This window comes from Macaca mulatta, chromosome 19, assembly GCF_049350105.2.
Source record: "Macaca mulatta isolate MMU2019108-1 chromosome 19, T2T-MMU8v2.0, whole genome shotgun sequence".
Taxonomy (NCBI): domain Eukaryota; kingdom Metazoa; phylum Chordata; class Mammalia; order Primates; family Cercopithecidae; genus Macaca; species Macaca mulatta.
The window spans coordinates 22784293-22809518 of NC_133424.1; the positions used below are offsets into that span (position 1 = coordinate 22784293).

At 39.2% G+C, this 25226-nt stretch overlaps 1 protein-coding gene across 1 annotated transcript in view; it reads left to right on the plus strand.

Moving 5' to 3' along the window:
- Positions 1-1503: 1503 nt before the first annotated feature.
- The window catches only part of LOC144336939 (uncharacterized), a 28953-nt gene continuing 5230 nt past the window's right edge, over positions 1504-25226 (plus strand). Inside the window, 2 exon segments of the mRNA XM_077978647.1 lie at positions 1504-1552; positions 2766-2861. Coding sequence (XP_077834773.1) covers positions 1519-1552; positions 2766-2861 — 130 coding nt within the window. The 5' untranslated portion in view covers positions 1504-1518.

A 25226-nucleotide genomic window follows, 5' to 3' on the forward strand; every position in this document is an offset into this window, starting at 1 on the left:
ATGTTGAGGTTTCATCTGTGTTCTTTATTATGTCTATGCAGTATAGGATTAAAAAAATACCCATTGAAGCAGTATGGTATTTATTACCCAGAAAATTATAAAAAATTTGATAGGAGATAACTGCTCTTTACAGTACTAAAGAAAGACTATTTAAAATCACTATTAAAAATTACAGAACATGGGAGATACCTGTATCTTGAACTTTCCATAAAACTAATGTTTCCTTATGGTTAAATTCAGACTATAATTTACCTTTCAGGGGGCAGTGTCTCAGCAGTAATGCTGTGTCCTTCTGGGTGCATCAGGACATTATAAAAGTTTGTTCTAGTGTAGTTGATGTTAATAAATCACTTAGTTGATAAGCTCTCTGATACATGTTTTACTATAGAATTAATTATTTTTCTCTTCATTGTTAAGTATCTTTATGCAGCTGATGTGAACAAACCACCACATTTAATCTGGCAGCTGCCCTTCTTTCTTAGGTTTCCTTTGCATTTGTCTGTTTTTGGAAAATGAAGGCTCTCATCTTCATTTACAAACCAGAAAAACACAGGGTCATTCAATTACTGGATATTTGACAAAATAGTCTTTTTGGGCCAAAAACATTGGCATACTGATGAGCTTGTTAAAAATTCAGCAACTCAGACTTTATCCCTGATCTTCTGAAAAAAAAAAAAAATCTGCAATAACAGGATCTCCAGCTTATTGTACACATAAAAATTTGAGTGATAGCTTCTAACTCAACATGTCTATTCCATCTGAATAATATACAAAAGTATGTCCAGCTGAAAAATACACACAATTAATTCTTTTTTTTTTTTTTTTGGAGATAGAGTTTCACTCTTGTTGTCCAGGCTGGAGGGCAATGGTGCGATCTCAGCTCACCGCAACCTCCGCCTCCTGGATTCAAACGATTTTCCTGCCTCAGCCTCCCAAGTAGCTAGAATTACAAGCACAAAGCACCATGCCCAGCTAATTTTGTGTTTTTAGTAGGGATGGGGTTTCTCCATGTTGGTCAGACTGGTCTCAAACTCCCGACGTCAGGTGATCTGCCTGCCTCTGCCTCCCAAAGTGCTGGGATTACAGGTGTGAGCTACCATGCCCGGCACACGATTAATTCTGTATGATGTAAATGTAGCACTCAAAATTGTACATGTTAATGTTTATGCCCTCAATTTTATACTTTATTGTCCAGAAAAATACTATATATACACTGGTGTTATGGATCTTATAACACTTTGTTTTCTCAGAGTTAGAGAATACATTAGAGAATATTTCTAGTTGAAAACTATTTTATTGAATTATTTCAGTCACTCTTAGAAGTCAGAACCAGCTCTGTTTACTCTCTCCATTTTACGTTGAGTCAAATTAAAAATTATGCCCATGACCACTTGGTAAATAAGTGTGTTTGTGTGTGTTTTCCAGGGATCATTGAGATTTCGGGATGTGGCCATAGAATTCTCTGTGGAGGAGTGGCAATGCCTGGACACTGCACAGCGGAATTTATATAGGAATGTGATGTTAGAGAACTACAGAAACCTGGTCTTCCTGGGTGAGAATAACTTTAATATGCAATTCCTAGTATACGCGATAGGTTTCATTTTGCTGCGGACTTTATTGGCCTGAACAAAGGAGGTTGAATGCAGGAATAAAGACAAAGACGGCACCAGGGGACTCCTTGCTTCTAGTGAACAAGGGCCGTGAACTTCTATAGCTCTTCATATTTATTGAGTAAAGGAGATAGGGAGAAGGGGGAGGTTGTGGTCAGCTGCTTGACTTAGTGACTGTATTCTTTGAACAGTACTCTCCAGATGTTCCAGTAGTTAACCTCAAGGAGGTAGTTAACCCAGTAGTTAACCCAGGGAGTGACTGTCCTCAGTGTACCTTCTGGCGGCATGAGCAGAAGCAAGTTTGCCCACATTCTGCATTCATGATAAACAATTTGCCTTTTGATTCATTCAAGTCCAGTGGAATGCTGAGTTGGTCACAGCCCTCAGGCTTTCAGCTCCCAACAGCATTGCTCTTTTTTTTTTTTTTTTTTGAGACGGAGTCTGACTCTGTCGCCCAGCCTGGAGTGCAGTGGATGGATCTCAGCTCACTGCAAGCTGCGCCTCCCGGGTTCACGCCATTCTCCTGCCTCAGCCTCCCGAGTAGCTGGGACTACAGGCGCCACCACCTCGCCCGGCTAATTTTTTGTATTTTTTTAGTAGAGACGGGGTTTCACCGGGTTAGCCAGGATGGTCTCGATCTCCTGACCTCGTGATCCGCCCGTCTCGGCCTCCCAAAGTGCTGAGATTACAGGCTTGAGCCACCGCGCCCGGCCAGCATTGCTCTTTTGTATAATTTCTTTTTGGTAATTTATGCTTCAGATTTCTGTTTTCAAGAAAATCACAGGGAGTTTTCCATAGAGAAAAAAATTTCAAGATGTTTCATCTTGACCTGAAATTACCACATTCTTGAGCTCCTCTCTGTCCTTCACTTTAGATTAATGGTAATTTCAAAATTTTACTGGCATAAAATATTATTGCTCACACTTTAAAATCTAATTACCACCACCAGTTTTTAATTCAGTAGTACCAGGTGATAAAAGTAAGAACCCACAAAATTAGAGTATTTTCTAAATATTTAGAAATTTCTGTTGTAATTTAGTATTTTGGGATAAATGTATTAGAATATTGTGTTAAATCCTCTTTACTGAGCACATTATTAAGTTTTTAATTGGAGAATATGAGCAAGAGGCATGTTACTTATTTTTAATAAAACAGGTATTGCTGTCCCTAAGCCAGACCTGATCATTTTTCTGGAGCAAGGAAAAGAGCCCTGGAATATGAAGAGACATGAGATGGCGGAAGAACCCTCAGGTAGGTGAGAGTGAATACAACAGACAACGTGGATGACAGGTCCAAAGTGAAGAAGAAAGCAAGTCCCTAAAGTGATATGGGAAGCAGTGTTCCAAAAGAAATAGTTTCTGGAAAGCCTAATTTTTATTTTTATTTTTAAATTTTCTCTCACACAGGGGCATCTTCTCTCTTTTGCTTTTAAAATATCTAAGAATTCTTCTTTCCCTTCAGTAATCTTCCTTCAAGTTTACAGTGACAGCCAAAGTACTGTTCATGGCATACAAGAGAGTGTGCAATCTGAGTTTTTTCGTTTTTGTTTTTGTGGACACACAGATGTTTGCATAATTTTAAGACACTCCACGTTAGACTATCTTTTAAGTTCTCTTTTTCCATCATCTCTGAAATGTGTGAGAGTAGTGATTTCTGTATTATTGGGTGTTTTTTGTTCATTTTTCTGCACATTTCATCCTGTTTTTATTATAGTCTTGAAATATAGTTTGAAATTATAAAGTATGATGTCCTTCTGCTTTTTTCTTTTTCTTCAAGATTGCTTTGGCTATTCACAGTTTCTTGTAGTTTCATGTAAATTTTATGATTGTATTTTTCATTACTGTGAAAAAAAACCACTGGAATATTGATAGAAAGTGTATTGAATCTAGAGATCACTTTGGATAATATGGTGTTTTAGCGTTTATTCTTTGAATCGATAGAGAAAATGTATTTAAATTTATTTGTGTTTTCTTATTTTTCATTGATAAATCTTTCACTTGAAAAGTTTTTCAGTTCCTCGGTTAAATTTGTCCTCAGATATTTATTATTTTAGTGCTATTTTAAATAAGATTGTTTTCTTCCTCTATTTTATCAGATAGTTTAAGTGTATGGAATCATAACTTGTATGTTAATTTTATATTTTGCTAATTTACTGAGTGTATTTATTTGTTTTAAAAGGTTTTAATGTACTGTTTATGGTTTTTTTATAGAGAACATTGCATGATCTACAAGCAGCAATGTTTTACTTGCCTTCAATTTCATTGACTTTAAAAATTTTTTGACTAATTTTTCTTCCACATACATCAAGTGCTGTGTTAAAATAGAAGCTTTGACGATGGGCACAATATACTTTTGCGTTGGTGTCTCAATTTGAAGGAGCAAACACCTCAAAGTTTTGATAAACTGGTTTCAGAGGGTAAAAATCTTCCTTTCTTGGGCCCCCAGGGTGATAGAATGCCCTCTGGGTTTGTAGTAGAGCGGGGTTGTAGCTTGGTCACAAGGCTGCTGGCTCTGCACTAGGGTCGGCTTATCATAAAGGACTTGGGTAGTTGTAATTCCCATTTTACTTTTGGACACAGTAAATATCCTTCAGGACTTTGCTCAGTAGGATAGATGCTAGGGCAGGTTTCTGCAGTCAGGTCTGCATATGGTGGGCTTTATATTAGGATGTGGATTAGTATGGCTTGTACTGAGTACCAGAGAGGATTTCTGAGGTCACTGTGGGTTTCTACATAGGCAGAACTGGCGATGAACTGTGGCTTAGGAAGCTGGAACTGAGTCATGGAACTGTTATTGGGACCAAGGTCTGCAGGCCTGCCAGCTTGGCTCTAAATGGGTATCTCTCCAGGCTTCTGGAAGACCAAGACCTCTCACAGACTGTGGCTGGGAGAAGTTTGGGATGCTTACAGAGTAAGTTCAAAATTCTCAGTGGGATGGAGTTGGGTGGGACATTTTCTGGTCTGTAGTCAAGAGCAGGGGTCCTGTAGTTTGCCACCTAAATGAAAGCTTGCCTTCTGAAAAGGGTGCTCCTCAATCTTGGGCTCAGCAAAGTTTCACAATTCCCTCCCTGGATCTCAAAGCTCTCTTAAAGGCACTTATTTCCGAGATGGGGTCTCACTGCATAACCCAGGTTGGTCGTAATATTTTGGCCTGAAGCAATTCTCCAACCTTACTGTACCATGTAGCTGTCATTACAGATACTAACCATGATGCCTGGTTCTCTCATTAAGACATTTTTGTCATGGATGACTGACAAACTTTCTTGCTGTTGGGGGTTAAGCAAATAGGGCACCTTTTTCTTTTTATCTGCTTCTAAGAGTGTAAATGCTTTCTATCTATCTATCTCTTACAATCTTTGTCTTTTTGTGGCTGACATTTCATTTTGCATAACGTTATCAAGATTTATCTTTATAATTGGTAGACTGTTTTCTGCTTTTTGAAAACTGAGTGATATTCCAGTATTTTTATATTTCAAATTGTATTTACTGAATGATTTGGTGACAGAAATTTGCATTGCCTTTACCTGTTAGCTTACAGTAATAATTATTGCTATGTAAATGACTCCTCATATGACCATACATGTTAAAGTATATATATATATGGGTTGCATTCTATTTCATTAGTTTAATTTTCATCCTTATACCAGATTGTTTTAATTCTGTAGCTTTGTAATGTCTTTTGAAATCAGGAACTTTAATGCCTGCAGCATTCCTTTATTATTATTATTATTTTAAGATTGATGGGAACTTTATTGCCTTTGGGGTTCGATATAGTTTTGGGTTGCTGTTTCTGTTTCTTCAAAAATACAATGAGAAATTTGAAAAACATTTCATTAAATTTGTAGATTACATTGACCAGGATTGACCAGGATGAACATCTTTACAATATTAACTATTACAACCTTTACATAAGAGCGTGCTCGAGTGTTTTGTTAAATTCCCATGTGTGTGTATATATATATATATGGTTTTGTTTTTTTTTTTTTTTTGAGACGGAGTCTTGCTCTATCTCCAGGCTGGAGTGCAGTGGCACGATCTCGGCTCACTGCAACCTCTGCCTCCTGGGTTCAAGCGATTCCTTTGCCTCAGCCTCCTGAGTAGCTGGGACTACAGATGTGTGCCACCAAGCCTGGCTAGTTTTTCACATTTTAGTAGAGACAGGGTTTCACTATGTTGGCCAGAATGGTCTTGATCTCCTGACCTCGTGATCCACCTGCCTCAGCCTCCCAAAGTGCTGGGATAACAGACGTGAGCCACCATGCCTCACATTTTTTTTTTTCCAGTTTCTGTCTATTATTGTTGTATACTTGCATTTGAGTTTAGTCATAGAAAATAATTCATAAAATTTCAGTTTTAAAAAATTTGGTAAGACTTCTTTTTTGGCCTAAGAGGTAGTCTATCAAGAAATATGTTGTATGAGCTATTGAGAAGGGTGTGTATCCTGATGTTGAGGAGTGCTCTCTATACCTCTGTCAGAAATATTTGTTTTATACCACCTTTAAGTAGTCTGTTTCCTTATTAATATTCTGTTTTGATTTTTTTTAAATTATACTTTAAATTCTGGGGTACATGTGCAGAGCGTACAGGTTTGTTACATAGGTATGCACGTGCTCTGGTGGTTTGCTGTACCTATCAACCTGTTATCTACATTAGGTATTTCTCCTAATGTTATTCATCCACTAGCCTCCCACCCCACCACTGGCCCCGGTGTGTGATGTTCCCCTTCCTGTGTCCCTGTGTTGTCGTTGTTCAACTCCCACTTATGAGTGAGAACATGCTGTGTTTGGTTTTCTGTTCTTGTGTTAGTTTGCTGAGAATGATGGTTTCCAGCTTTATCCATGTCTCTGCAAAGGACATGAACTCATCCTTTTTTATGGCTGCACACTGTTGTGTGGTGTGTATGTGCCACATTTTCTTTATCCAGTCTATTACTAATGGGCATTTGGGTGGGTTCCAAATCTTTGCTATTGTGAATAGTGCTGCAATAAACGTATGTGTGCATGTGTCTTTATAGTAGAATGATTTATAATTTTTTGGGTATATACCCAGTAATAGAATTGCTGAGTCAAATGGTATTTCTAGTTCTGGATCCTTGAGGAATTGCCACATTGTCTTCACAATCGCTGAACTAATTTACACTCCAACCAACAGTGTAAAAGCATTCGTACTTCTCCACATCTTCTCGAGCATCTATTATTTCCTGACTTTTTAATGATCACCATTCTAACTGGGATGAAATGGTATCTCATTGTGGTTTTCATTTGCATTTCTCTAATGACCCGTGATGATGAGCTTTTTTTCATATGTTTGTTGGCCACATAAATATCTTTTTTTGAGAAGTATCTGTTCATATCCTTTGCCCACTTTTTGATGTTTTTTTTTTTGTTTTTTTTTCTTGTAAATTTGTTTAAGTTCTTTATAGATCCTGGATATTAGCCCTTTGTCAGATGGATATATTGGAAAATTTTTCTCCCATTCTGTAGGTTGCCTGTTCACTCTGATAGTTTCTTTTGCTGTGCAGAAGCTCTTTAGTTTAATTAGGTCCCATTTGTCAATTTGGCTTTTGTTGCCATTGCTTTTGGTGTTTTAGTTATGAAGTCTTTGCCCATGCCTGTGTCCTGAATGGCGTTGTCTAGGTTTTCTTTTAGGGTTTTTATGGTTTGAGGTGTTACATTTAAGTCTGTAATCCATCTTGAGTTAATTTTTCTATAAGGTATAAGGAAGGGGTCCAGTTTCAGGTTTCTGAATATGGCTAGCCAGTTTTTTCAACACGATTTATTAAATAGGGAATTCTTTCCCCATTGCTTGTTTTTTTCAGGTTTGTCAAAGATCAGATGGTTGTAGATGTGTGATGTTATTTCTGAGGCCTCTGTTCTGTTCCATTGATCTGTATATCTGTTTTGATACCAGTACCATACTGTTTTGGTTACTGTAGCCTTGTAATATAGTTTGAAGTCAGGTAGCATGATGCCTCCAGCTTTGTTCTTTTTGCTTAGGATTGTCTTGGCTATATGAGCTTTTTTTCTGGTTCCATATTAAATTTAGTTTTTTCAAAATCTGTGAAGAAAGTTAATGGTAGCTTGATGGGGATAGCATTGAATCTATAAATCACTTTGGGCAGTATGGCCATTTTCACGATATCAGTTCTTCCTATCCATGAGCATGGAATGTTCTTTCATTTGTTTGTGTCCTCTCTTACTTTCTTGAGCAGTGGTTTGTAGTTGTCCCTGAAGAGGTCCTTCACATCCCTTGGTAGTTGTATTTCTAGGTATTTTATTCTCTTTGTAGCAATTGTGAGTGGGAGCTCAGTCATGATTTGGCTCTCTCTCTATTATTGGTGTATAGGAATGCTTGTGATTTTTGCACATTGATTTTATATCCTGAGAGTTTGCTGAAGTTGCTTATCAGCTTAAAGAGATTTTGGGCTGAGACAATGGGGTTTTCTAAATATACAATCATGTCATTTGCAAACAGAGAGAATTTGGCTTCCTCTTTTCCTATTTGAATACCCATTATTTCTTTTTCTTGCCTGATTGCCCTCATGAGAACTTCTAATACTATGCTGAATGGGAGTGGTGAGATTTAATTTAACATCCAAGTTAAATTAATCCTCCTCACCACGGATACCCCCCTCACTTAGGTGTCCCTTGTTCACCATCCTCCATGAAATCAATATCCCGCACAAGAGTGCTACTCTCCTCGCTCCGGGCCCATAAATCGTGGGGGTAGCTATAATGAACTGTATCCGGCATCTGGTTCTTTACCTCAGGGCCATATAACTAAGATCGCCCACACGTTCCCCTTAAATAAGACATCTTGATGGATCACGGGTCTATCACCCTATTAACCAGTCACGGGAGCTCTCCATGCATTTGGTATCTTTTATCTCTGGTCTGCACGCGACCCCATCGCAGAAAGCTGGTCCCACCACAACACGTCCCGCAGAACCTGTCTTTGATTCCTAGTCCATGCCATTATTAATCGCACCTACGTTCAATATCCTAGCCCCACATAAGTTTTACAAGGTGTTATTTAATTCATGCTTGTAGGACATACCAATAATTACCATGTAATCCATTTTCAATCACACTGCAAATAACGCAGGAAACTATCAACAAAGCCCCCCACCCCCATCTCTGACTTCTTCTCCAAAAATTTACTCTTGCCAAACCCCAAAAACAAAAGCTTTCACACACCTAGCCAGAGATCGCGTTTTCATCTTTTAGGTGTGCACAACTTCAACTGCCATTTCCTCAACTAACACAAAATTACTTCACTTTACCCCTCTTAACTTCATCCCACTCCTTCTCTTTCCTACTTCCTTGCTCTCATGCACTTGTTCACTACTAAATATGGGCCCTCAGTGTCACAACCCGAAAGACAGCACCTCACAACTATACTTCTCTCCGTGCTTATGTAGCTTAATTCACCTAAAGCAAGACACTGAAAATGTCTAGACGGACTTGCACACCCCATGAGCAAATAGGTTTGGTCTTGGCCTTTCTATTAGCTCTTAGCAAGATTACACATGCAAGCATCCCTGCCCCAGTGAAGACACCCGATAAATCACTACGATCATATGGAGTAAGTATCAAGCACGCACAATGCAGCTCAAGACAGTTTGCTCAGCCATACCCCCACGGGAGACAGCAGTGACAAACCTTTAGCAATAAATGAAAGTTTAACTAAGTTATGCTACAATCTAGGGTTGGTCAATTTCGTGCCAGCCACCAGGGCCATATGATTAACCCAAGCTAATAAAAACTGGCGTAAAGGGTGTTTTAGATCTAGTCAAATAAAGCTAAACTCCATCTAAATTGTAAAACCTTAGGTGATGTAAAATAAACTACGAAAGTGGCTTTAAAATTTCTGAACACACAATAGCTAAGACTCAAACTGGGATTAGAGACCCCACTATGCTTAGCCCTAAACTTCAATAGTTAGAACAACAAAAGATTTATGGGTAGAGGTGACAAGCCTACCAAGCCTGGTGATAGCTGGTTATCCAAGATAGAATTTTAGTTCAACCTTAAGTTTACCTGTAGAACTACCCAATCCCCCTGTAAACTTAATTGTTAGTCTAAAGAGGGACAGCTCTTCAGACATCAGGAAAAAACCTTGTATAGAGAGTAAAAAATCTGACCTCCATAGTTGGCCCAAAAGCAGCCATCAATTAAGAAAGCGTTCAAGCTCAACATCAATTATATAAAAATTCCAAACACACCACTAAACTCCTTATTCCACATTGGATTAATCTATCATTTCATAGAAGCAACAATGCTAATATAAGTAACATGAACATTTTCTCCGCCGCATAAGCCTAAATCAGACTGAAAAACTTCACCGATGCTTAACAGCCTAACACTAACAAACAGAAACAAGTCAGTATTACTCACACTGTTAACCCGACACAGGCATGCTTTAAGGAAAGGTTAAAAAAAGTAAAAGGAACTCAGCAAACTTAACCCCGCCTGTTTACCAAAAACATCACCTCTAGCATTACCAGTATTAGAGGCACTGCCTGCCCGGTGACACGTACTCAACGGCCGTGGTACCCTGACCGTGCAAAGGTAGCATAATCACTTGTTCCTTAAATGGGGACTCACATGAATGGCATCACGAGGGTTCAACTGTCTCTTACTTTCAACCAGTGAAATTGACCTGTCCGTGAAGAGGCGGACATGAAACAATAAGACGAGAAGACCCTATGGAGCTTTAATTTATTAATGCAATCAAAACTGTACAAATCCACGGACCCTTACACCACCACACCTGCATTAAAAATTTTGGTTGGGGTGACCTCGGAGCATAACTAAACCTCCGAACAGCCTACACTAAGACTACACAAGCCAAAGCAAACCAGCACCTGTAATTGACCCAATGACTTGACCAACGGAACAAGTTACCCTAGGGAAAACAGTGCAATCCTATTCCAGAGTCCATATCGACAATAGGGTTTACGACCTCTATGTTGGATCAGGACATCCTAATGGTGCAGCAGCTATCAAGGGTTCGTTTGTTCAACGATTAAAGTCCTACGTGATCTGAGTTCAGACCGGAGTAATCCAGGTTGGTTTCTATCTATTCTATATTTCTCCCTGTACGAAAGGACAAGAGAAATAAGGCCCACTTCATAAAGTGCCCTCATTCCATAGATGACCTAATCTCAATCTAACAAAATAACACCAACCCAACCCAAAAACAGGGTTTGTTAAGATGGCAGAGCCCGGCAATTGCATAAAACTTAAAACTTTACAATCAGAGGTTCAACTCCTCTTCTTAACACCATGTCAACAACAAATCTCCTACTCCTTATTATATCCGTAATGGCCGCCATAGCATTCCTCACACTCATTGAACGAAAATTACTGGGCCACATACAACTACGCAAAGGACCAAACACCATTGGCCCCTACGGGTTGCTACAACCTTTCGCTGACGCCATAAAACTATTCACGGAAGAACCCTTAAAACCTTCAACATCTACCACCATTCTCTACATTACCGCACCAGCCTTGGCCTTTTCCATTGCTCTTCTCCTATGAACTCCCCTTCCCATACCACATCCACTAATTAACTTCAATCTAGGACTTTTATTTATTCTAGCCACATCTAGTCTAACTGTCTACTCCATTTTATGGGCATCAAACTCAAACTATGCACTAATCGGAGCACTATGAGTTGTCGCCCAAACAATCTCATATGAAGTCACTCTTGCTATTATTCTCTTATCAGTCTTACTAATAAGCGGCTCATTTAATCTTCTCATACTTATCACAACACAAGAACACCTCTGACTCCTCCTACCATCATGACCCCTAGCCATAAAATGATTCACCTCCACATTAGCTGAAACAAACCGAGCTCCTTTCGACCTCATAGAAGGCAAATCGGAACTAGTCTCAGGCTTTAACATTGAATATGCCGCAGGCCCATTTACCCTGTTCTTCATGGCTGAGTACATAAATATCATTATAATAAATGCCCTAATAACCACAATCTTCCTAGGCACATTATACTCTATTAATTCCCCAGAACTATTTACAACGTGCTTTACCACCAAAACACTTCTTCTAACCTCATTATTTTTATGAATCCGAACAGCATATCCTCGATTCCACCATGATCAACTTATACACTTACTATGAAAAAAATTTCCTCCCACTTACACTAGCTCTTCTCATATGATATATCTCAACACCTGTTGCAATCTCCAGTATTCCTCCGCAAACCTAGAAATATGTCTGACAAAAGAGTTACTTTGATAGAGTAAATGATAGAGGCCCTAATCCTCTTATTTCTAGGATTATAGGTATCGAACCTACCCCTGAGAACCCAAATTTCTCCATGCTACCTACCACACTCCATCCTAAGTAAGGTCAGCTAAATAAGCTATTGGGCCCATACCCCGAAAATGTTGGTGATACCCTTCCCGTACTAATTAACCCACTAGCCCAACTTATTGTCTACCTCACCATAATCACAGGCACTCTCATTACAACGCTAAGCTCACACTGATTCCTCGCCTGAACAGGCCTAGAAATAAATATACTAGCTTTCATCCCAATTCTAATCAAAAAAACAAACCCCCGTTCTACAGAAGCCGCTATTAAATATTTCCTAATACAATCCACCGCATCTATAATCCTCATAATAGCAATTATCTCCAACAACCTACTCTCCAGATGCTGAACCACAACAGACAACATCAACCAACTTTCATCTCTAGCCATAACAACAGCCCTAGCCATAAAATTAGGAATAGCCCCCTTCCACTTTTGAATCCCAGAAGTCACCCAAGGGACATCTTTAATTTCTGGCCTGCTCCTCCTCACATGACAAAAACTAGCTCCCATCTCAATTATATACCAAATACATTCTTCAACCAATACAGATATTCTCCTGACCCTCTCTACTCTATCTGTTATAATAGGCAGCTGAGGAGGCCTTAACCAAACACAACTACGCAAAATCATGGCATATTCTTCAATTACTCACACAGGCTGAATAATAACACTAACCTACAACCCAAATATCACAATCTATTACCTAACCATATACACTATTATGACAACTACCGCATTCCTAACTCTCAACCTAAACTCAAATACCACAACTCTTATACTATCCTGCACTTGAAACAAACTAACCTGACTAATACCATTAATATCAACCACCCTCCTATCCATGGGAGGCTTACCCCCACTAATCTGTTTCCTACCCAAATGAATTACCATTCAAGAACTTACAAAAAGCAATAACTTCATCATCCCCTCCATTATAATTACCATAACCCTACTCAACTTATACTTTTATATACGCCTAATTTATACCACCTCCATAACAATACTCCCTACATCCAACAATACAAAAATAAAATGACAATTCAAAAATACAAAACCCATACTCCTCATCCCCCCACTCATTATCCTCACCACCCTCCTCTTACCAATTTCTCCACTAACCCTAGTCATCCTCTAGAAATTTAGGTGAAGTAAGACCAAGGACCTTCAAAGCCCTCAGTAAATTAAACCACGCTTAATTTCTGAAATATATAAGGACTGCAGATTCTATTCCACATCAAATGAATGCAAATCAATTACTTTAATTAAGCTAAGCCCTTACTAGATTAATGGGACTCAAATCCATAAAATTTTAGTTAACAGCTAAATACTCTAACCACTGGCTTTAATCTACTTCTCCCGCCGCAGGGAAAAAAGGCGGGAGAAGCCCCGGCAGAAATTAACTGCTCCCTTGAATTTGCAATTCAACATGAAAATCACCTCGGAGCTGGTAAAAAGAGAACTTTAATCTCTGTCTTTAAGTTTACAGCCTAATGCTTACTCAGGCATTCTAACCCCCTCCCCCACCTATGTTCGCCTACCGTTGGCTGTTCTCAACAAACCACAAGGATATTGGAACCCTTTACCTACTGTTCGGCACATGGGCTGAGATCATAGGCACAGCTCGAAGCCTTCTTGTTCGAGCTGAACTGGGTCAACCAGGCAGCCTATTAGGCAACGACCATATCTACAATGTTATCGTTACAGCCCATGCGTTTGTCATAATTTTCTTTATAGTTATACCCATCATAATCGGAGGTTTCAGAAACTGATTAGTACCACTAATAATTGGTGCCCCTGACATGGCTTTCCTCCGCCTAAACAATATGAGTTTTTGACTTCTCCCCCCTTCCTTTCTACTGTTACTGGCATCTGCGGCAGTAGAAGCCAGTGCTGGGACAGGTTGAAGAGTTTATCCTCCTTTAGCAGGAAATTTCTCCCACCCAGGAGCTTCCGTAGATCTAACTATCTTCTCACTTCACCTAGCAGGCATCTCCTCCATCCTAGGGGCTATAAACTTCATTACCACTATTATCAACATAAAAGCCCCTGCAATATCTCAATATCAAACCCCCTTATTCATCTGGTCAGTGTTAATCACAGCCATCCTTTTACTCCTCTCTCTACCAGTACTAGCTGCCGGCATTACTCTATTACTAACAGACCGTAATCTAAATACCACTTTCTTTGATCCTGCCGGAGGGGGGGATCCTATCTTGTATCAACATCTATTCTGATTTTTCGGCCACCCCGAAGTCTATATCCTCATTCTACCTGGATTTGGGATAATCTCTCATATTGTGACATATTACTCCAGAAAAAAAGAGCCATTTGGCTACATAGGTATAGTTTGAGTTATAATGTCAATCGGGTTTTTAGGCTTTATTGTATGAGCCCATCATATATTTGCAGTAGGAATAGGTAGACACACGAGCCTACTTCACTTCCGCCACTATAATTATTGCAATTCCCACTGGCATTAAAGTCTTCAGCTGACTTGCCACGCTTCACGGAGGCAATATCAAATGATCTCCTGCAATACTTTGAGCTCTAGGCTTTATTTTTCTCTTTACCATAGGGGGCTTAACCGGTATCGTGTTAGCAAACTCATCATTAGACATTGTACTACACGATACGTACTATGTTGTTGCACACTTTCACTATGTACTATCCATAGGAGCTGTATTTGCTATCATAGGAGGCTTCATTCATTGATTCCCCTTATTTTCAAGCTATACTCTAGACCAAACTTATGCCAAAGCCCACTTCACCATCATATTTGTAGGTGTAAATTTAACCTTCTTCCCACAACATTTCCTCGCCTTATCCGGAATACCCCGACGCTACTCTGACTACCCCGATGCCTATACCAGATGAAATATCTCATCCATAGGCTCCTTCATTTCCCTAGTAGCAGTAATACTAATAATCTACATAACCTGAGAAGCCTTCGCCTCAAAACGTAAAGTCTCATTAATTGAACAGCCCTCTACCAACCTAGAGTGACTGCATGGTTGCCCTCCACCCTACCATACATTTGAAGAACCAACCTACATTAAACTAAACAAAAAAGGAAAGAATTGAACCTCCTAAACTGGTTTCAAGCCAGCCCTGTGACCTCCACAACTTTTTCAATAAGACATTAGAAAAACTATTTCATAGCTTTGTCAAAGCTAGATCATAGGTTAAACCCTATATATCTTATATGGCTCACTCAGTTCAACTAGGCCTACAAGATGCTATATCCCCTATCATAGAAGAATTAATTGCTTTTTATGACCACACTTTTATAATTGTATCCTTAATTAGCTTTCTCGTCCTATATGCCCTGTCTTCAGCTCTCACAACAAAACTAACCAACACCAATATCACGGACGCCCAAGAAATAGAAACCATTTGAACCGTCTTACCCGCAATCATTTTAATCTTAATTGCTCTTCCATCCCTGCACATCCTATATCTAACAGACGAGATCAACAACCCCTCTTTTACTATTAAATCAATTGGACACCAATGATACTGAACCTACGAATACACAGATTACGGAGGATTAATCTTTAACTCTTATATTCTCCCCCCATTGTTCTTAAACCCAAGAGACCTTCGACTTCTAGAAGTTGATAACCGAGTAGTAGTTCTCCCAATTGAAGCCCCTGTCTGAATAATAATCACATCTCAAGACGTCCTACACTCATGAACAATTCCTACTCTAGGCCTAAAAACAGATGCAGTTCCTGGACGCCTGAATCAAACCACATTCACCGCTACACGACCAGGTGTATACTACGGACAATGCTCAGAAATCTGCGGTGCTAACCACAGCTTCATACCCATTGTCACAGAATTGATTCCACTAAAAATTTTTGAGATAGGGCCTGTATTTACCCTATAGACCCCCCCCCCCACATCTCACTCCATAACTCTCTGCAAAATATTCTTATAATACACTGTACAGCTATCCTAGCATTAACCTTTTAAGTTAAAGATCGAGAGAAATACCCTCTCTGCAGTGAAATGCCTCAACTAGATACATCCATATGGTTTACTATCATCATAACTATACTCCCCACACTATTTCTTATTTTACAATTAAAACTACTAAACACAAACTACTACCCACCTCCCCTACAAAAGAATCCCAATACACAAACCTACAATAACCCCTGACAATTGAAATGAACGAAAATCTATTTGCCCCATTTACCTCTCCAACAATCCTAGGCCAACCTGCTGCAGTACTCATCATTTTACTCCCCGTGCTACTATTTCCAACCTCCAAACACCTTATTAATAATCGACTAATTACCATCCAACAAAACCTAATCCAACTAACCCTAAAACAAATAATAATATCCCATAATACCAAAGGACAAACCTGGTCCCTAATACTAACATCTTTAATTATTTTTATCTCAATAACCAATCTTCTCGGACTTCTACCCTACTCATTTACACTCACCACCCAACTATCTATAAACCTAGCCATAGCAATTCCCCTATGAGCAGGGACAGTAATCATAGGCCTTCACTTCAAAACTAAAAGCTCTCTGGCCCACTTCCTACCACAAGGCACACCCACTCCCCTTATTCCTATACTAGTAATTATTGAAACAATCAGTCTATTTATGCAACCAGTTGCCCTAGCCGTACGCTTAACTGCCAGTATCACAGCTGGCCATCTACTAATGCACCTAATAGGAAGTGCTGCACTAACATTATCAACCATCAACCTCCCTATCACCTCACTAATCTATGCACTTCTAGTACTATTGACCATTCTAGAAATCGCAGTGGCCCTAATCCAAGCCTATGTCTTCACACTATTAATCATCCTTTATCTACGTGATAACACTTAATGACCCACCAATCTCATGCCTATCACATAGTTAAACCTAGCCCCTGACCACTAACAGGGGCGCTCTCAGCCCTGTTAACAACATCAGGCTGAATTATATGATTTCACTTTTACTCCACCACTCTACCAATGCTAGGCCTACTAACCAACGTGGTAACCATATACCAATGATGGCGTGACATTATTCGAGAAAGCACCTACCAAGGCCACCATACAATACCTGTCCAAAAAAGCCTTCGTTATGGAATAGTCCTTTTTATCATCTCAGAAATCCTCCTCTTCACCGGTTTCTTCTGAGCATTCTACCACTCGAGCCTTGCTCCCACCCCACACCTAGGAGGACGCTGACCACCAACAGGAATTACTCGCCTAAATCCCCTAGAAATGCCCCTTTTAAACACCTCCGTACTACTTGCATCAGGAGTTACAATCACCTGGGCCCACCACAGCCTAATAGAAAGTAATCGAAAACAAACAATCCAAGCTTTACTCATTACAATCCTACTAGGCATCTACTTCACCCTACTACAAATTTCAGAGTACTTTGAAGCGCCCTTCACTATTTCCGATGGTATCTATGGCTCAGCATTCTTTATCACCACAGGCTTCCATGGACTTCACGTCATCATCGGATCTACATTCCTTATTACCTGCCTTATCTGTCAACTATTATACCACTTCACATCAAACCACCATTTTGGATTCGAAGCCGCTGCTTGATATTGACACTTTGTAGATGTGGTCTGATTATTCCTTTATATCTCTATCTACTGATGAGGATCCTACTCTTTTAGTATAATTAGTACAGTTGACTTCCAATCAGCTAGTTTCGATACTATTCGAAAAAGAGTAATTAACCTAGCATTAGCACTGACAATTAATACCCTTCTGACCCTCCTACTAATAATTATCATATTCTGACTACCCCAGCTGAACTCTTATGCAGAAAAAACCGATCCTTACGAATGTGGCTTTGACCCACTAAACCCTGCCCGCATTCCCTTCTCCATAAAATTTTTCTTAGTCGCCATTACCTTCCTACTATTTGACCTAGAAATTGCCCTACTACTACCCCTACCATGAGCTCTCCAAACAACAGATCTTCCAACCATGCTTAAATCATCAGTTACACTAATTATTGTCCTAACCCTAAGCCTAGCCTACGAATGAACTCAAAAAGGACTGGATTGAACTGAATTGGTAAGTAGTTTAAACAAAACAAATGATTTCGACTCATTAGATTATGATAACCATACTAACCAAATGCCTTTCATCTATATAAGTGTTACACTAGCATTTATAATCTCACTCCTAGGTATGTTAACCTATCGCTCACATCTAATATCCTCCCTATTATGCCTAGAAGGAATATTATCATCACTGTTTATTATAAGTACTCTTATAGCTTTAAACATGCACTCCTTACTAGCTAACATTATACCCATCGCCCTACTAGTATTTGCTGCTTGCGAAGCAGCAGTCGGTCTTGCCCTACTAATCTCAATCTCTAACACATATGGTCTAGACTATATCCACAACCTAAATTTACTTCATTATTAAAAATAGGTATCCCCACAATTAGACTACTACCAACAACGTGATTTTCCAAAAATAGCATAATCTGAATTAACCTTACCGTACATAGCCTAACCATCAGTATTATCCCCTTATTATTTTTCAACCAAACCAGCAACAATCTCCTCAACTACTCAATCCATTTATCTTCCGACCCTCTAACGACACCTCTCCTAATATTAACTGCCTGACTCCTGCCCCTTATGATTACAGCAAGCCAATATCACTTACATAATGAATCCCCCTCACGAAAAAATTCTCTCCATGTTAATTTTCCTACAAATCTCTCTAATTCTAACATTCATAGCCACAGAACTATTCATATTTTATATTCCATTCGAAACCAGTCTCATTTCTACCCTAATCATCATCATCCGATGAGGCAGCCAAGCAGAACGCCTTAACGCAGGCACATATTTCCTATTCTATACACTAACTGGCTCTCTCCCCCTACTCATTATGTTAATCTATACCTATAATAGTTTGGGTTCACTAAACATCATGCTACTCATGCTCATGGCTCAAAAACTAACAACCACTTGGTCCCACAATCTTACCTGACTAGCATGCATAATAGCCTTCATAGTAAAAATGCCCCTGTACGGCTTACACTTATGACTCCCCAAAGCCCATGTTGAAGCCCCCATTGCTGGATCAATAGTCCTTGCCGCAGTCCTCCTAAAACTAGGTGGCTACGGCATGATACGACTCACCTCTATCCTTAACCCTACAACAGAACATATAACCTACCCCTTCCTTATACTATCCCTATGGGGCATAATCATAACAAGCTCTACCTGTCTTCGACAGACAGACCTAAAATCACTCATCGCATACTCCTCCATAAGCCACATAGTCCTAGTAATCATAGCCTCCCTCATTCAAACCCCCTGAAGCTTCATTGGTGCAACTGTTCTTATAATCACCCACGGACTCACCTCATCCATATTATTTTGCCTAGCAAACTCAAACTATGAACGAACCCACAGCCGCATTATACTACTTTCCCGAGGACTCCAAATACTATTTCCATTAATAACCTTTTGATGATTTGCAGCAAACCTTACCAACATCGCCCTACCCCCTACTATTAACCTAGTAGGAGAACTCCTTGTAATAATAACCTCATTCTCCTGATCATACATCACCATTACGCTTACAGGACTTAATATGCTAATTACAGCCCTCTACTCCCTCTATATATTTACCACAACACAACGAGGAATACTTACATATCACACTACTAATATAAAACCTTCCTTTACACGAGAAAGCATACTAATATTCATACAGCTTTCCCCTATTATACTCCTGTCCCTTAACCCTAATGTTATTCTAGTTTTCACCTCCTGTAAATATAGTTTAGCCAAAACATTAGATTGTGGATCTAACCATAGAGGCCTGCCACTTCTTATTTACCGAGAAAGCTAGCAAGGGCTGCTAACCCATGTCTCCGTTTTTAATAAATACGGCTTTCCCAACTTTTAAAGGATTACAGTTATCCATTGGCCTTAGGAACCAAAAACATCGGTGCAACTCCAAATAAAAGTAACAACCATGTACACCTCCATTACCATAACAATCCTAACCACTCTAATTCTACCAATTGCTATTACCTTTATTAATCCCAACAAAAAGCACCTAAACCCATACTACGTAAAAACAACTATGATATATTCTTTCACCATTAGCCATCTCCCCATAATCTTGTATATTCTCCTGGACCAAGAAGCAATTATCTCAAACTGACATTGAATAACAATCCAAACATTAGAATTAACACTAAGCTTCAAATTTGATTACTTCTCCATAATATTTATCCCAATTGCACTATTCATTACTTGATCTATTATAGAATTCTCACTATGATATATAAGTTCAGACCCAAACATTAATCAATTCTTTAAGTACCTTCTCACATTTCTCATCACCATACTAATTTTAATCACTGCCAACAACCTCTTTCAACTTTTCATTGGCTGAGAAGGCATAGGAATTATATCCTTCTTATTAATTAGCTGATGGTATGCTCGAATAGAAGCCAACACAGCAGCCACTCAGGCAATCTTATACAACCGTATTGGCGATATCGGCTTTATCCTAAGCATAACATGGTTCATCCTACATTACAACTCATGAGACTTTCAACAAATGTTTATCCTAAACCCCAACCCAAGTCTTCTCCCACTAATAGGTATTCTCCTGGCAGCAACAGGAAAATCAGCCCAGTTTGGTCTTCACTCTTGACTACCTTCCACCATAGAAGGCCCAACACCAGTCTCAGCTCTACTCCACTCCAGCACGATAGTTGTCGCCGGAGTATTCCTGCTCATCCGTTCCACCCTCTAATAGAAAATAATACATTAATCCAAAGCCTTACATTGTGCCTAGGAGCCATTACCACCATATTCATAGCAGTTTGCGCCCTAACACAAAACGATATTAAAAAAATCGTAGCCTTTTCCACCTCAAGCCAACTGGGCCTCATAATAGTTGCTATCGGCATCAACCAACCATACCTAGCGTTTCTACATATCTGCACCCATGCCTTCTTCAAAGCTATATTATTCATCTGCTCTGGATCCATTATTCATAACCTAAACAATGAACAAGACATTCGAAAAATAGGAGGGTTATTTAAAACAATACCCCTTACTTCAACCTCCCTATTTATTGGCAACTTAGCACTTGCAGGCATACCCTACCTCACGGGCTTCTACTCCAAAGACCTCATCATCAAAACCGCAAACATGTCGTATACCAACGCCTGAGCCCTATCTATCACTCTCATTGCCCATCCCTAACTAGCTTACAGCACCCGAACTATCTTTATAACCCTAACAGGACAACCCCGCTTCCCAACCTCAATCTATATTAACGAGAACGACCCCACCTTATTAAAACCAATCAAACGCCTCACTATTGGCAATATACTAGCAGGATTTCTTATCACCAACAATATCTCCCCTACTTCACTCCCCCAACCAACAATACCTCACCATCTAAAACTCTCAGCCCTGTATCTAACCACCCTGGGCTTTCTAGTAGCCCTAGATCTTGCCCTTATAACCAACAAACTTAAAATAAACATGCCATCACACACATTTAAATTCTCCAACATATTAGGATATTACCCTATCACAATTCACCATATAACCTCCTACCAAAATCTACTTATAAGCCAAAACCTATCCTTCCTCTTACTAGACTTAACCTGACTGGAAAAATCTATAACCAAAACAATTTCACATATCCACACTACCATCTCCACCATCACAACCACCCAAAAAGGCATAATCAAACTTTACTCCCTCTCCTTTCTTATTCCCCTCATTCTAACTTTATTCCTAATAACATAATCTATTACCCCGAGTAATCTCAATAATAATGTATACACCAACAAACAACGTTCAACCACTAACCACTACCAATCAACGTCCATAGTCATACAAAGCACCTGCACCAATAGAATCCCCTCGAACTAACCCCGACCCCTCACCCTCAAAAATCACCCAATCCCCCATACTATTAAAGTTAACCACCACCACTAAATCATCAAAATCTATAACTCATAAAATTAAACCCACCTCCATCGCTAATCCTACCAGAAAACTCACAAAAACCTCAAGCCCCGATCCCCATGTTTCAGGATACTCCTTAATAGCCATCGCCATAGTATACCCAAAAACAACTTTCATACCCCCCAAATAAACTAAAAACATCATTAAACCCATATACGCTCCCCCACAATTCAAAATAATCACACAACCAACTATACCACTAACAATTAATGCCAACCCTCCATAAATAGGAGAGGGTTTAGAAGAAAACCCCACAAACCCCATAACTAATGATACGTTTAACAAAAATAAAATATATGTCATTGTTCTCACGTGGACTCCAACCATGACCAATGATATGAAAAACCATCGTTGTACTTCAACTACAAAAACATTAATGACCCCAATATGCAAATCCCACCCAATCCTAAAAATAATTAACCACACCTTCATTGACCTACCCACCCCACCTAACATTTCTATATGATGAAACTTCGGCTCACTTCTTGCAACCGGCCTAATTCTACAAATTATTACAGGACTATTCCTAGCAATACACTACTCACCAGACACTTCCTCCGCCTTCTCCTCAGTCGCACACATCGTCCGAGAGGTAAATAACGGCTGAATCCTTCGCTACCTCCACGCCAACTGTGCCTCCATACTCTTCATCTGCCTTTTTCGACTTGTAGGCCGAGGCCTCTACTACGGCTCCTTTCTTCTCACAGAAACTTGAAACACTGGCATCACACTTCTACTCATAACCATAGCAACAGCCTTCATGGGCTATGTACTCCCATGAGGCCAAATATCATTCTGAGGCACCACCGTAATTACAAACCTACTATCAGCAATCCCATACATCGGAACCAATCTCGTCCAATGAGTTTGAGGTGGATATTCTATTGAAAACCCCACCCTCACACGATTCTTTACCCTTCACTTTATCCTACCTTTCATTATCACAGCCTTTACTACTCTACACCTATTATTTCTACACGAAACAGAATCAAATAATCCCTGCGGAATTTCCTCTCACTCCGATAAAATTGACTTCCACCCCTACTACACAATTAAGGACATCCTAGGCCTAGCCCTCTTTTTCACAACCTTAATAACATTAGTATTATTCACGCCTGACCTTCTAAGCGATCCAAACAACTACATCCCAGCCAACCCCCTAAGCACGCCTCCACACATTAAACCAGAATGATACTTCTTATTCGCATATGCAATTCTACGATCCATTCCTAATAAACTAGGAGGGGTGTTAGCACTCCTCCTATCAATCCTTATCTTATTATTCATACCCACTCTCCACAAATCCAAACAACAAAGTATGGCATTCTGCCCACTCAGCCAGTTCCTATTTTGACTCCTAATCACAATTCTAACTCTTACCTGAATCGGAAGTCAACCAATAAGCCAACCCTTTATGACTATTGGACAAGTAGCATCCGTAATACATTTCACCACAATTCTAGTCTTAATACCACTTGCCTCCCTAATTGAAAACAACCTGCTCAAATGAACCTGCCCCCGTAGTATAAATAAATACACCAGTCTTGTAAACTGAAAATGGAAAACTTCTCCCTAGGGCAACTCAGAAAGAAAGTACTTAACTTCACCACCAACACCCAAAACTGGCATTCTAACTTGAACTACTTTCTGTCTTTTATGGTATGCAAGCTTTAAATGCAACTTAAGTATTAAACATTTCAATAAACTTTTATGTAAATCGTGCATTACTGTTAGCCAACATGAATACTATATAGTACTATATATGTTTAACTGTACATAGCACATATTCTTACATACTTACTAAACACAGTCCCACAACATGCTTACAAGCAAGCACTCTAATAGATCAATCAACTGTAACACATAACAACAAGACTCAAAGCTCAAGCATCACAACCCGAATATCAACTAACCTATTGTTCATTTACAGTACATAGTACATTAAATCGTTCACCAGACATAGCACTTCCAAGTTAAATTAATCCTCCTCACCTCCTTGTCTTGTGCAGGTTTTCAAAGGGAATGCTTCTGGTTTTTGCCCATTCGGTATGATATTGTCTGTGGGTTTGTCATAAATAGCCCTTATTATTTTGAGATACGTTCCATCAATACCTAGTTTATTGAGTTTTTAGGACGAATGGGGTGTTGAAATTTATCGAAGGCCTTTTCTGCATCTATTGAGATAATGTGGTTTTTGTCATTGGTTCTGTTTATGTGATGGATTATGTTTATTGATTTGCTTATGTTGAACCACCCTTGCATCTCAGGGATGAAGCCATCTTGATCATGGTAGATAAGCTTTTTGATGTGCTGCTGTATTCAGTTTGCCAGTATTTTATTGAGGATTTTTACATCCATGTTCATCAGGGATATTGGCTTGAAATTTTTTTGCTGTTGTTGTGTCTCTGCCAGGTTTTTGTATCAGGATGATGCTGGCCTCATAAAATGAGTTAGGGAGGCTTCCCTCTTTTTCTATTGTTTGGAATAGTTTCAGAAAGAATAGGTCAGCTCGTCTTTGTACCTCTGGCAGAGTTCAGCTGTGAATCCATCAGGTTCTGGACATTTTCTATTGGTAGGCTAATAATTACTGCCTCAGTTTCAGAACTTGTTATTGGCCTCTTCAGGATTTATTTTATTTTTATTTTTTGAGGGTTTTTTTTTTTTTTTTTTTGTCGCTCTCTCCTTCTGTTCTGCTCTTAGTTATTTGTTATGTTCTGCTAGGGTTTGAATTTGTTTGTTCTTGCTTCTCTAGTTCTTTTAATTGTGATTTTAGCATGTCTATTTTAGATCTTTCTTGCTTTCTCTTGTGGGCATTTAGTGCTGTAAATTTTCCTCTAGACATTGCTTTGTCATAGTCCCAGAGATTCTGGTATTTTGTGTCTTTGTTCTCATTGGTTTCAAAGAACTTTTTAAGTTCTACTTTCATTTAATTATTGACCCTGTAGTCATTCAGGAGCAGGTTGTTCAGTTTCCATGTAGTTGTGCGATTTTTAGTGAGTTTCTTAATCCTGAGTTCTAATTTGATTGCAGTGGTCTGAGACACTGTTATGATTTCCATTCTTTTACATTTGCTGAGGAGTGTTTTGCTTCCAATTATGTGGTCAGTTTTAGAATAAGTGCGATGTGGTGCTGAGAAGAATGTGTATTCTGTTGATTTGTGGCAAAGAGTTCTGTAGATGTCTATTAGGTCTGCTTGGTCCAGAGTTGAGTTCACATCCTGAATATCCTTGTTAGTTTTCTGTCTCATTGATCAGGCTAATATT